At 42.4% G+C, this 12503-nt stretch overlaps 1 protein-coding gene across 5 annotated transcripts in view; it reads right to left on the bottom strand.

The window, feature by feature from the left end:
- The window catches only part of COL4A4 (collagen type IV alpha 4 chain), a 186299-nt gene that overhangs the window by 51418 nt on the left and 122378 nt on the right, over window positions 1-12503 (bottom strand). For all 5 annotated transcript variants that reach the window (XM_032277605.1, XM_032277601.1, XM_032277604.1 and 2 more), the window contains exons 39-44: window positions 11791-11919; window positions 11590-11700; window positions 9900-10055; window positions 7327-7434; window positions 5918-5926; window positions 2304-2429 (exon numbers count right to left, since the gene is read on the bottom strand). In XM_032277605.1, coding sequence (XP_032133496.1) covers window positions 2304-2429; window positions 5918-5926; window positions 7327-7434; window positions 9900-10055; window positions 11590-11700; window positions 11791-11919 — 639 coding nt within the window. The remainder of the gene's footprint in view (window positions 1-2303; window positions 2430-5917; window positions 5927-7326; window positions 7435-9899; window positions 10056-11589; window positions 11701-11790; window positions 11920-12503) is intronic.

The following is a 12503-nucleotide window of genomic DNA, read 5'->3' as shown; positions in this document are numbered from 1 at the left end:
TTGCTGCTAGTTCCTTTGCCAGGACCACAGTTACAGTAGCAAGGATGTTGCTGACTCCTAACTGCCAAGTTATTAGGCCAACCAGCTCGGCCTGTGCTCCCGCCATTTCCCTGTTGAACAATTCTGGCTCCTCAAAGCCCAACCCTTCCTTAAGGCTCTGTTCAAATACCAGCTCTTGCTGGGGTCCTGGCAGACCTGCAGTTCTCCATGCTGGAATTAACCTCTCTCCATCCCATTCTCCCCATACCCTTGGCTTGCAACTCCCTTTTTTTTAAGATGGAGTTTTGCTCTTGTTGCCCAGGCTGGAGTGCAGTGGTGTAATCTCAGCTCACTGCAACCTCTGCCTCCTGGGTTCAAGCAATTCTCCTGCCTCAGCCTCCCGAGTAGCTGGGTTACAGGTGCATGCCACCATGCCTGAATAACTTTGCATTTTAAGTAGAGACAGGGTTTCACCATGTTGAATCCAGGCTAGTCTCAAACTCCTGGCTTCAGGTGATCCACCCACCTCAGCCTCCCAAAGTGTTGGGATTACAGGAGTGAGCCACCACACCTGGCCTGCAACTCCTTTCTAACATCAATTGTGTAATAATCTACCATTACCTTAAGTTACTTATATTCTGCTGGCTATTTCTTTCATGGGATTTTGAGACCCTGGAGGGGGAAAACACATCTTATTCACCTTTGCATCACCCATGCCACCTAGGAACATACTTTACAGAGAGTAGAGGGAATCTGGAAGTAATTACTGAATTGCATTTTCAGAATCCAGCTAGAGATCACATCTTCAACTTGAAAGTTATTTTTTTAAGTTGGAGGGACCCAGCTTTTGATATTGCAAATATATACATAACAAGGTAGCTTTTAAAATGAGGTTGAGTGACCAGTTACACTGACTGACGAACTTTATCCATGCAAGGAGTCCCAAGAAAGATGAGTTAAATAATGACTGACCCAATTCCCAGTTCTCAGGGGCCATTAAAGGAAGTTGCTACAAGCAGCACCCAATTAACCTGGTGCACAAACACAGATGCAATGAAGTAAACACACAACAAAAACCCCATATTAATTTGAGGAAGACTCTGGGGCTGTTTTGGCCACCACCCAAGAACTGGTCTGACTCTGGTTGAGAGGGACATCTCTTGGGCACTTAACTTTTTGGTTTTGGGAAACCACAAGAAAAACAAGTGGTACAAAATTCAGCTCTGCTTCCAATTCCTGTTTCCCTGAACCAAAAAGAGCCCAAATCATAGTGGGGCAGTGGGGGGAAAGGAAAGAGAACAGCCTGCTTTCTCCTTTTCGAAGAATTTGCACATGAGTTTTCTAGGCTCAAAGCTACTACCAATGGATCTGAAGAGAACAGTGACTTCTAGATGCTCAGCCCTGGGCTCCCTAATATCTTTTAAATTACCCAGTGATGTGGGGATATGTGGAAAGAAAAATCATTTTGAGAACACTTTTTGGTTTTGTTTTTTTGAGATGGAGTTTTGCTCTTGTTGCCCAGGTTGGAGTGCAGTGGCGCCATCTTGACTCACTGCAACCTCTGCCTCCCAGGTTCAAGTGATTCTCCTGTCTCAGCCTCCCAAGTAGCTGGGATTACAGGTACCCATCACCATGCCTAGCTAATTTTTGTGTTTTTAGTAGAGACAGGGTTTCACCATGTTGGCCAGGTTGGTCTTGAACTCCTGACCTCAGGTGATCCACCCACCTCGACCTCCCACAGTGCTGGGATTACAGGCATGAGCCATGCGCCCAGCTGAAGAACACTTTTTAAAAGAATGGTTTAGCTTAAATATTTAAATTAGGATCCTGCCACCCAGCAGTTACTGAACAATGCTCCAATGATTAAATGAACAATGTAGTAACTGCCAAAATGCAGAGCAAGGCTCCTACTTTTCCCCATCCCTCCTCTAACAGCTCTTTCTTCCTTCTTGCAGGCTCTGTTTCTGCACCACCAAGCGCAGATTTTGAATTGTTTTTAATTCAAAATCAAGTAGGCAGCTATTAATGACTGTTAACGGAGCATCTACTATGTTGTGCTAAGAGGTTTCAAAACTCTATGTCCAAAGCTGGCCAAGTATAAAAGACTTAAGTAGGAGTTCCATGTAAAAATAGAAGGGATGCGTGGGTCCAGTTAGCCCATGATTGATGTACTTTGGATCAAGGTAGAAACAAAGTACAAGGGGAATGACATGCTTTCTCCTCGCTAGTTGTTAAGGCTCCATATAAAAAGCTACAAAATAAAACATCTAGAATTTCATTTCAGCAATATAAAAAATAATGAACAATCAGCACGAGGCTCATACCTGGTCCTGGGGGGCCTCTCATTCCAGGGAGCCCCATGGCTCCTTCTGGTCCTCTCAAGCCTGGCACCCCAGGAAGCCCTGGGATTCGGGGACAGTCATCCACGTCGGCAGGTGGCCCTGGTGCACCTGAAATTGGAATCACCGCTGGTGTAATAGATGCACATGCTTATGAACAAGCTCCTTCTACAATCTCTGGTTAAAGTTGGACTTCTGACACTATACTGAAATTTAGTACACATTTAGTATAAATTTCAGTATAAATGTTTATAAAGGTTCAACAATCCAATGTAAGTTCCATGAAGGCACAGATTTGTCTTGTTCCCTACATGGAAAACTTCCAGAGTGTTGGACTGATCGAATAAGTGAATGGATTATCAGAGGAAGCAGAAGTGTGAAATAGTGAAGGTCGGGTGATGCAGCAATGTGATGACCCTCACAGGACTGCCCAATCTTCGGGCCATTTTCTACCGAAGGAGCAGCCACAGGTGGCATTGCAAGAGGGACTGGTGGGTTCCTAAAGCTCAGCTTAATGTGTCCCTGAGTCATTACTCGACATTGTAGACACGTAGGTTTCCATAATGTCAGTTACTCAAATACAATTTCAGCATTGCTAGAGGCTCGGAAGCAGTGACTCTCAACCTCATGTGAACGTTGGATTTATCCCGGGGAGCTGTAGAAATATACTGATGCCTGGGTCCCACTCCCAGAAAAACTGGTTTAGTTGATAATAGGATGCGGCCTAAGCAGTGTCCTCATCATTGGCTGCTTAATAAACTCAGCTGGTGAGCTTTTCAAAAGTACTTATTAATACTGGGGCCCCATCTAGACTAATTAAGTAGGGATTTCTTGGCGGGGGAGACCTGGGTGTCAGTAGTGTTGTTTGTTTGTTTAACTTCCCAGGTGATTCCAGTGTCCATCAGGGCTGAAAAGCATGGCTGTAAAGCTATAATTCTGACTGTAGCACATCAGAATTGTGTTGCTCATTTGTTAGAAACCAGAGTTCCTGAGTCAGAAGGTCTGAAGTGGGAGCCACGTACATACATTTCTACCATGTTCCCAGGGAGGCTGATGGCGTTGATCTAGGAATCTCACTTTGAAAACCACGGCTGGGCACAGTGGCTCACGCCTGTAACCCAGCCCTTTGGGAGGCCAAGGCAGGTGAATTACTTGAGATCAGAAGTTTGAGACCGGCCTGGCCAACATAGTGAAACCCTGTCTCTAATGAAGAAACAAAAAACTAGCTGGGTGTAGTGGTGAGTGCCTGTAGTTCCAGCTACTCAGGAGGCTAGGACAGAAGAATCACTTGAACCCGGGAGGCAGAGGTTGCATGAGCCGAGATTGTGCTACTGCACTCCAGCCTGGGCGACAGAGCAAGATTCCATCTCAAAAAAAAAGAAAGAAAAGAAAACCACTATACTAAAGATGTGACTTTTTTTGCTTTTACCTTCACATCTTTAAGCTATTCTTTCTAAAGCTTCATTCAGTCACTCTGCAAACATCACACAGTGATAAGAAATAATAACACCAAACAATAATGATAACAGCTGAGACTCACTGAATGCTTTATCACATATCAGGCCCTGTGCTGAATGTGTTTACTATTAAATCCTCTCAGCATGACTGCATGTGTGCTACTGTTATGAGAAGGTTACGGATAAGAACGCTCAGGCTCAGGTAAACAAGTGACACTTCTGTGGTGACACACTTACACATGGCAGAGTCTGCATTGCAATCCAGGGCATTCTGGCTCCAAACCCATGTACTTAAGCACCTCATCAGACTGTATCAAGAACTCTCATTATCTGGGTGATGAATTCTAAAAAATGAAACATTTTAAATGGTATCATCTGGCTTAGCATGGTGTTTCATGCCTGTAATCCCCGCACTTTGGGAGGCCGAGGCAGCTGGACTACCTGAGCTCGGGAGTTCAAGACCAGCCTGGGCAACACAGTGAAACCTCGTCTCTACTACAATTAAAAGAAATTAGCCAGGTGTGGTGGCACATGCCTGTAATCCCAGCTACTTGGGAGGCTGAGGCAGGAAAATTGCTTGAACCTGGGAGGCAGAGGTTGCAGTGAGCCAAGCTGCACCACTGCACTCCAGCCTGCGTACTCAATCAAGACTGTGTCTCTAAAAAAATAAAATAAATGCTATCATCTGATCAGCTATGGTGTTCTTCAAATATATGCAAATGTGTGAAATAATTTCAAGAACATCAATCATAAAGCAGTAAGAAAATCCTTAATAAAAAGGGAGCATCACACACCCAGGCCTGTCAGGGGTTGGGGGCTGGGGTAGGGACAGCATTAAGAGAAATACCTAATGTAGATGATGGGTTGATAGGTGCAGCAAACCACCATGTCACATGTATACCTAAGTAATAAACTTGCACATTCTGCACATGTGCCCCAGAACTTAAAGTATAATTTAAAAACTTGGCATAATAACAAAGTTTCAGGCTGCTAATACTTATTGGGCCTATGCAACATGACCTGGAATTCTTGTAAGCCATTTGGAATTTAACCCCATGTAAAATATCATATAAAACCACAAGCAACACAGGGCCAAATGCATTTTTCTAATAGGTACAGTTTCACGTAAAACTTGGCTTTTCTACGATGGGTGACTTGAGAAAGATGCACAGGGACATGTCCTATTTTCCCTGAGCAATCCTGGTCCTTCTCAGTGGGAACAAAGCTGAGAAAGTGGGAGTATGTGATTGGTGCTTCCTATTTAGAATTTTGATGTTCTCTTCAAATGACTTTATACAATCACAGAGAGACATGATTGAAATAAAAACATCAAATGTACTTTAATTTTTTAATGTAAACATTTAAAATACCAGGACATTTTACATTTTTGATTTTTCTTTTCTTTACTTTTCAATAAATCAGAAACTGAAAAATATAGGGGAGGGCACTGAGGCCTCTCTTCTAAAGTCCCTAAAAATAATACATGGTGTCTGTATTCAGAGCAGTTTTCATTAGGGCTAATAACAGAGGCCGGGAAAGAACACATGCAAGCATTCACAATTTTTCTTCTTTTCTTTTGAGAAATGCTTTTTGTTTTCTTTGAAAATGCCAGGCACAAAATAACACGTTGTTTTTGCATTGCAGGGCATTAAGTGAACATTTTTCTTTTAACACACAAAGAAATGTGCTCCTTGAAAATGGACTTGAGGGTGTGATAGGAAAGGCTTGTCACAGCCCCTTACTGGGAGGTAAGGCCCCATTTTTTAATGTTGTGTATACCACTTATTTTAGGGCTGCTCTATGTATTTATATTGTAGAATTTATAAAAGAAATTTACATCGGTATGTACTATAGCCTTTGACAGAGAAAGCCCACATACTTCATGCCCATGTTGAAACTATATAAGCTAAGGATCTACACTGCCTTGGCAACCTGTAATGAGTCTGAGTGTTAGGATGTTCTAATATGAGGTTACTATATCTGTAATGAGGAAGCAAAGCACTGCAGCCTAATATCCTCAGAGCAGCCCATCTCTAAAAATGTGACAACGTTTAGCTCACACATACGGAGGAAAAAGGACAAGTACAGAAATGACTAGAAACCAGAGCGAGGGGAAATTACCAATTTTATAGCAAAGCTTACCTCTGGGACCTGAAGAAATCCAAAGATGACAAACGAGGCCAGGCAATGATTTTCACAGGGTGGAAAGAGGTTTTAAATTTGTGGATTAGGACAAAAATGAAATAGATTGAGAACATACATAATAATTTGAGGCAGCATCAATGACAAGCAGAATGGCAGCATCTTATTTACATAAAAAGTCTACGTCAATGTGACTGACAGGAGAAGCTATGATTTAGTAATGGAGTTTTCATCTCTAGAAAGACTTGAAATGAAACTCTCTTGAGCAATATAAAATTCTAGTTGATTTCTTATGGCAAATATCCCCTAATTTAGCGCATGTAGGAATTCTATCCATTTAAAAGCTTCTGAAATCTCCACAATTAATTTGCCAAGTTGTATAGGGTATGCATAGAAAGGAAATATAAAAAGAATCAACATATAAGCCCTTGTTCCTGCTATATTATGATACATCATAGAGCAGTGCTGTTTATTTCTTTGGACTACAGTGCTAATTTAGGACATTGCACAGTATTCTGAACTGATGCCACATTACCATAATATTGATTTAGGATCTTGAAAGATATGACTTCTTCCCATCTCAAATAAACACATCTGTTTTCCCTTTCTCTCCCCAACTCTTCCTTGTCATATTTTGACCCTATGGTTAAAAAGTGTTGTCTACAGAGTTAAACCGAATAGCTTTTTCCCTTCCCAGGAATTAATGGACTTACAGAAAAAGTTAAATAAAACATCTAGGAAAATCAATGAAAATTCAGGGATTGGCATTGAATATACAATCCTAACAAACAATAATCAAATCAGTCTTTGCCTCTTGCATGAAGGAACACATATTGATTTCCCCTAGAAATAGTCTACGTAGGTCAGGCACAGTGGCTCACGCCTGTAATCCCAGCACTTTGGGAGGCTGAGGTGGGCTGATCACCTGAGGTCAGGAGTTTGAGACCAGCCTGGCCAACATGGTGAAACTCCATCTCTACTAAAATACAAAAATTAGCTGGGCGCAGTGGTGCCTGCCTGTAATCTTAGCTATCTTAGCTACTTAGGAGGCTGAGTCAGGAGGATCACTTGAACTCAGGAGGTGGAGGTTGCAGTGAGCTGAGATTACACCACTGCACTCCAACCTGGGTGATAAAGCGAGACTGTCTCAAAAAAAAAAAAAAAAAAGAGAGAGAGAAATAGTATATGTAAAATCAACTCCTAATTTTCAAACTTATTCATTCTGATAATAAATATTACTTTACCAAACATAAGACTTTGTAATGCAGCCTGAAAGAAATATACTCTTAATAGAAGAAAGGGCTTAAGGAAAAGAATGTGTTAGTAATTCAAAATATTGACTACTTTCTGAACGATGACCATTTTAGTAAACGTTTAAACAAAATGCTATGTGTAGGTTGGAAGCTTACCTGGAAGACCAGTGGGCCCTTTTCTCCCTGGAGGTCCAGGTAAACCCTTCTCTCCAGGTGGCCCAGGAAATCCATGTGGTCCCTGTGGCCCTGGGAATCCCATTGGTCCTTAAAAAAAAAAAAAAAAAAAAGTAAAAATGAAGGCACTGAAATGAGACAAGATGAAAACAATGACAGTTTGATAGATTGAATTCAGAGATTCACTCCAACAAAATGCAGTGCATAACTGGCCTGAGAGTCAAGATTAGCCTCACTTTCCTCCGTAAGGCTTGGAAGGGTTGCCTCTGAAGGAAACATAGTGATCAGCCAAAAGAACTGAGGAAATGGTTCCATAATCAAGACAAGACTAAATTAGAATGAAAAGTCCTATAAACCTGAACTTTCTCTGCAGACAAAGGACTGGAACTGAAGGGGAAATCAGGAACGAGCTTTCAATATCCCGGAACAACGTGGCTCCCCAGCCGAGGTCAAACCCCTCTCCTCCTCACTCTTAGTTTTAGGCACAGTTCAGTTGCTCATACGTGGTGTTCCTTTGCTTCTCCCACATCCATGATGTCTTCCTTATTCTTTAGAGTTAAGACCAAGTCTCATTTTCTCAGGGAAGCCTTCCCTGGAATCCCAACTGAAGTTTAGTTGCTTTTTGATAGGCTCTTCATTCAGAACACTTAACTGGATTTAAATTGACATATCCCTTAGTGTGTGTGTCTTTCACAAAACTATGTGTTTAATAAAAGAATTATTATTATTATTATCATTATTTGCTCCGTTACCCAGGCTGGAGTGCAGTGGCACAATCATTGCTCACCGCAGCCTCCAAGTCTTGCATTCCAGCGATCCTCTCACCTCAGCCTTCTGAGTAGCTGGGACTACAGGCACACACCATCATGCCCAGATAATTTTTTAAATTTTTTGTAGAGAGGGGGTCTTGCTGTGTCTCCTAGGCTGCTCTTGAGCTACTGGCCTCCAAGGATCCTCACACCTTGGCCTCCCAAAGTGTTCGGAATACAGACATGAGCCACTGAGTCAGGCTGAAACTCTGTCCTTATAAGATTAGAGACTCTCCTTAAATTCATTCACCGCTATATTCCTGCAGGTGCCTAACAGATATTTCTCACTGTGTAAGTCATAAAAGGTAAACTGAGGAAACTCACTCTCTTTATAATAAAGCCCTGTTTGGCCCTTATATTCTCTAGACTGGGAGTCAAGAAGCATGATTAGTGATTCTACCAATATTTCTAACTCCCTGTGTATTCTTGCATAGATCACTGGTATTTATATGGCATGCTATTTCCTTAGTCCTCCATTTTACGTCCGGGTAGAGATTTATTCCTTAGAGCAAATAAGGAGGAAGGGTGTTAGCCAGCCCCTTCTTCCATCCTCTTGGTGACTAGAGTGTTAACATGTCAGTCCAGTTCTGAAGTTTAATAATTGGAAGCCCACTTACCTGTAGATATGAGCCACATTCTCTAAAATTGACATCATTGCTAATATAGATGAACAGGTTTGCTCCATACTGTTTTACAGGGTGTGCACTGCACAATTTCACAGATGCCCTTTGCACTGTAGTCATGGCAGCCTCACCGTGAGTTTGATCTATGACCTAATCTTTTGCCTTATTTCACAATTGGTTCAGAAATCAGGCCAGGTGCTAGTTATTGGGTTCCTTTTCCAAATTTCAACTGTTGCTTTCCTGATATCCAGCTTCCTTATTTATGAAACAGAGGAGTTAAAATGGATACTCATTAGTCATCTTTTTTCAACAAAAAAACTTCTTTGAACCTAAGAATTCTCTGAAATTCTGGTGACCAACAACTGATGTCCCAGATATTCGCGGTGGATAACAATTAATTAAAATACATTTTTTAACCTTAAATAGTGGGGAAATTTGGCCCTTACTGGGGAAATTCAGTGATTGGGGATCTTTGCATGAGTATGAAAAAGCAGTCAGCAGTCTAAAACTGAGCTGTCCAATACAGAAGCTACTAGCCACACACAGTTAGCACTTGAAATGTGGCCAGTCCAACCTTAGCTGCTGTCAGCGTAGAACACACATGCGATTTCAAAGGCAGGAGGAAGAAGTGGCTTATTTGCAAGAAGAACTAGGTTTGCACAATCATCTGAATTATCTCACTGATAAATGTATATTAATCATATGTTAAAATGATTAAATATATTTAAATATATTAAATATATTTAATATTTAAATACATAAAATATTTAAATATATTATGTTAAATCAAATAAAGTATGAAAGTTGTCTTCACTTGTTTTTACTTGTTAAAATGTGACTACTACATTTTTAAATTGCACATGTGGGTGACATTACACTTCTACTGTTCAGTTCTAACCTGGAAGATTATCAAGAGTATTATTAGAGGCTAAAGATGAGCTTGTGTTTCTTCCTTTTACTTGTCCAACTTTCACCCAAACTTCAGGATTCTTTGGGGAACTAAGGTCATTTTGGAAAGTAGTCACTGTGCATAGGAAATAGGAATGATGGTGCAGGACCCCAGGCCCTCAAGGGCAAGATAACCAAGGTGTTCACACACAACTGAAGGGAACAACATTCATACCTTTCTGGCCATCTTTTCCATCACATCCTGGAAAGCCTTTGTATCCTGGAGGGCCTGGTGGGCCAGGGGGACCTGGTGAGCCTGGTAAGCCGCAGTCACCTGGCTCCCCGCTCAGAAGGTCAATACTCCCAGGGGGGCCTGGAGGCCCAGGTGCTCCTAACCAAAGATAAGAGAAAAAAATCTTCTTTTAATCAAAGACAAATGTGTATACTGGCTGCTCAACAGCTTCTTAAGAAAAACAATTTAATGATTTGCAAGCAAGGAATAAAGAGAATTAGAAGAATAAGGAAGTCAATGATATCAGAAATAAAACAGAATGGGTCACAACACCAAGTTAAGAAACGGTGCAGATGATGGGTTGGCAACTGTTAGACAAAGTAAACCCAAGCAAAACCTCCCTTCCCTTCAGAGTCATTCCTGTTGAAAATATCATTTTGGGGTTTTGTTTATATTGCCATCTTACTGCTTTAATAAGATGAATGGATGGATAGATGGATAGATGGTTGGATGGATAGATGGGATAGATAGATGGATGAATGAATGGATAGATGAATAGAGTACCAAACAGGCAGATGAATGGATTGAGGGATGGGTGGGTGGATGGATGGATGGATGGATGGATGGATGGATGGTTTGATGCATAGGTAGACAGAGAGTTAGATGGATAGATAAGATAGATGAATGCATGGATGAATGAATGGATAGATGAGTAGAGTACAAAACAGATAAATGAATGGATAGATGGGTGGGTGCATGGGTGGATGGATCAATGGATGGATATATTGATGGACAGATAGACATTTGAGGAAATATGTCTGGTGGGAAAGAAATGTTCACTTAATTAAATTTGTAATCTTAATGGAAAACAAGTTTCTACAAATAGGAATAAATTGACCCCAATTATATTCCCACTTAGCTTCTATACTTCTTAGCACACTTTTGAGAGCTTTATTCGTTTTAGTGTGCAATCTCTAAAATCCTAAAGATTCAAAGATGATGGGCATGTGTCTCTGTAAAAGAGTTCTAAGAGCTTGAATGAATGCAATTGTCTGCATTTAGCAAGAGATCACACAGAGCCATGCTCTTCTCCCGACTCCCAACCCATCTCTAGTCTGAATCTATTTGGTCAGCTTAGCAATGACTTCCAACATCTTTCCTTGCCAAAGTTTGTCCTTGCGAAATGATGAAAGAAACATGTACTGTCAGCAGCACATGAAGAGACTTTCTGGTGTGCAACAGGCCTGTGTCCTGACACTCTGGGCTACTGGCTTATGCGACATGGTTTATGTCACAGTTTATGTCACAGTGTTTATGTCACAGTGTTTTATGTGACAGCTGCTAGAGACCAACAAGGAGGGTGCAATTCCCACTTGCTACCCACTTCTGAAGACTTTTGGTCAGCACTAAGCTGGTGATAGGACATGCTTGTCAGTCTCTACCCTGAAGAGGCAAGGGCCTAACAGAGCTGAAACAGAAGCGTGAGAGGGCCAAGTCCTGGTCCTGGATATGGTCCTGAGAGCCACCACTACCCACAGTTCCACCCCAACTCTGTCCCACTTGTCCACCTGCCAAACTAATGGGGGGCCTGCTTCAGTGCTTCTGTTCTGCCGCTCTCTGGTCCCACATTCCTCCAGAGCTGGCAGCATCTAACCGAGGAAGCACCGCCATCCTTTGCCACGAATCTCTATACCTCTTGGGCCATCAGGACCAGGAGGTCCCTGATCTCCAGGTGGGCCCGGGTCAGGAACATCCTTAGGAGGTCTCCCTGTGGCACCTGCAGGACCACGTGGTCCTGATCTCCCTAAGAAGAGACATGTTCACGTTAGCCTCATTGCATTTGGAAGGTTGTGGTTTAGTTATTGGAAGAAGGGCAAAGCATGCTGCAGCTTACCCGGGGGCCCTGGAGGACCTTTTTCTCCACAAGGACCTGGAGGAGAGATTCCAGGGCTCCCAGGGTCTCCTCTCTCCCCTTTTAGTCCAGGTATTCCCACTGGACCAGGTGGGCCCACATCATGCAAACCTTAATGGGGAAAACAGAATTAATACTATATCTTCTCTTTGCTTGTCCCAGTTATAGTGCCTGGAAAGGAATCGCTTCCCAATAGCAGCAGAGAAGCGACTGATTCTGCAGACACCAACCACTGGTTGCAATGGTGGTCCAAATGGCTGCACCATTTCTCTCTCAGGAACCATCGCACTGGTCAGCCATACGTTTTATTTCTTTCATAATTGTTTTCCAGATTTAAACAACAACACCAACTTAGAGACAATACCAGCATTCCCACCTCTACAATGGATAGAGTAAAAACAAATGAGATACAATAAGTAATTAAGAATAAGTTAGGCCGGGCGCGGTGGCTCACGCCTGTAATCCCAGCACTTTGGGAGGCCGAGGCGGGTGGATCACGAGGTCAAGAGATCGAGACCATCCTGGTCAACATGGTGAAACCCCGTCTCTACTAAAAATACAAAAAATTAGCTGGGCGTAGTGGTGCGCGCCTGTAATCCCAGCTACTCAGGAGGCTGAGGCAGGCAAATTGCCTGAACCCAGGAGGCAGAGGTTGCGGTGAGCCGAGATCACGCCATTGCACTCCAGCCTGGGTA

This window comes from Sapajus apella, unplaced genomic scaffold (assembly GCF_009761245.1).
Source record: "Sapajus apella isolate SASKATOON/1434 unplaced genomic scaffold, GSC_monkey_1.0 scaffold10, whole genome shotgun sequence".
NCBI lineage: Eukaryota > Metazoa > Chordata > Mammalia > Primates > Cebidae > Sapajus > Sapajus apella.
The sequence above is the reverse complement of the archived record's forward strand: the minus strand, read 5'-3'. Positions and strand labels throughout refer to the sequence as shown.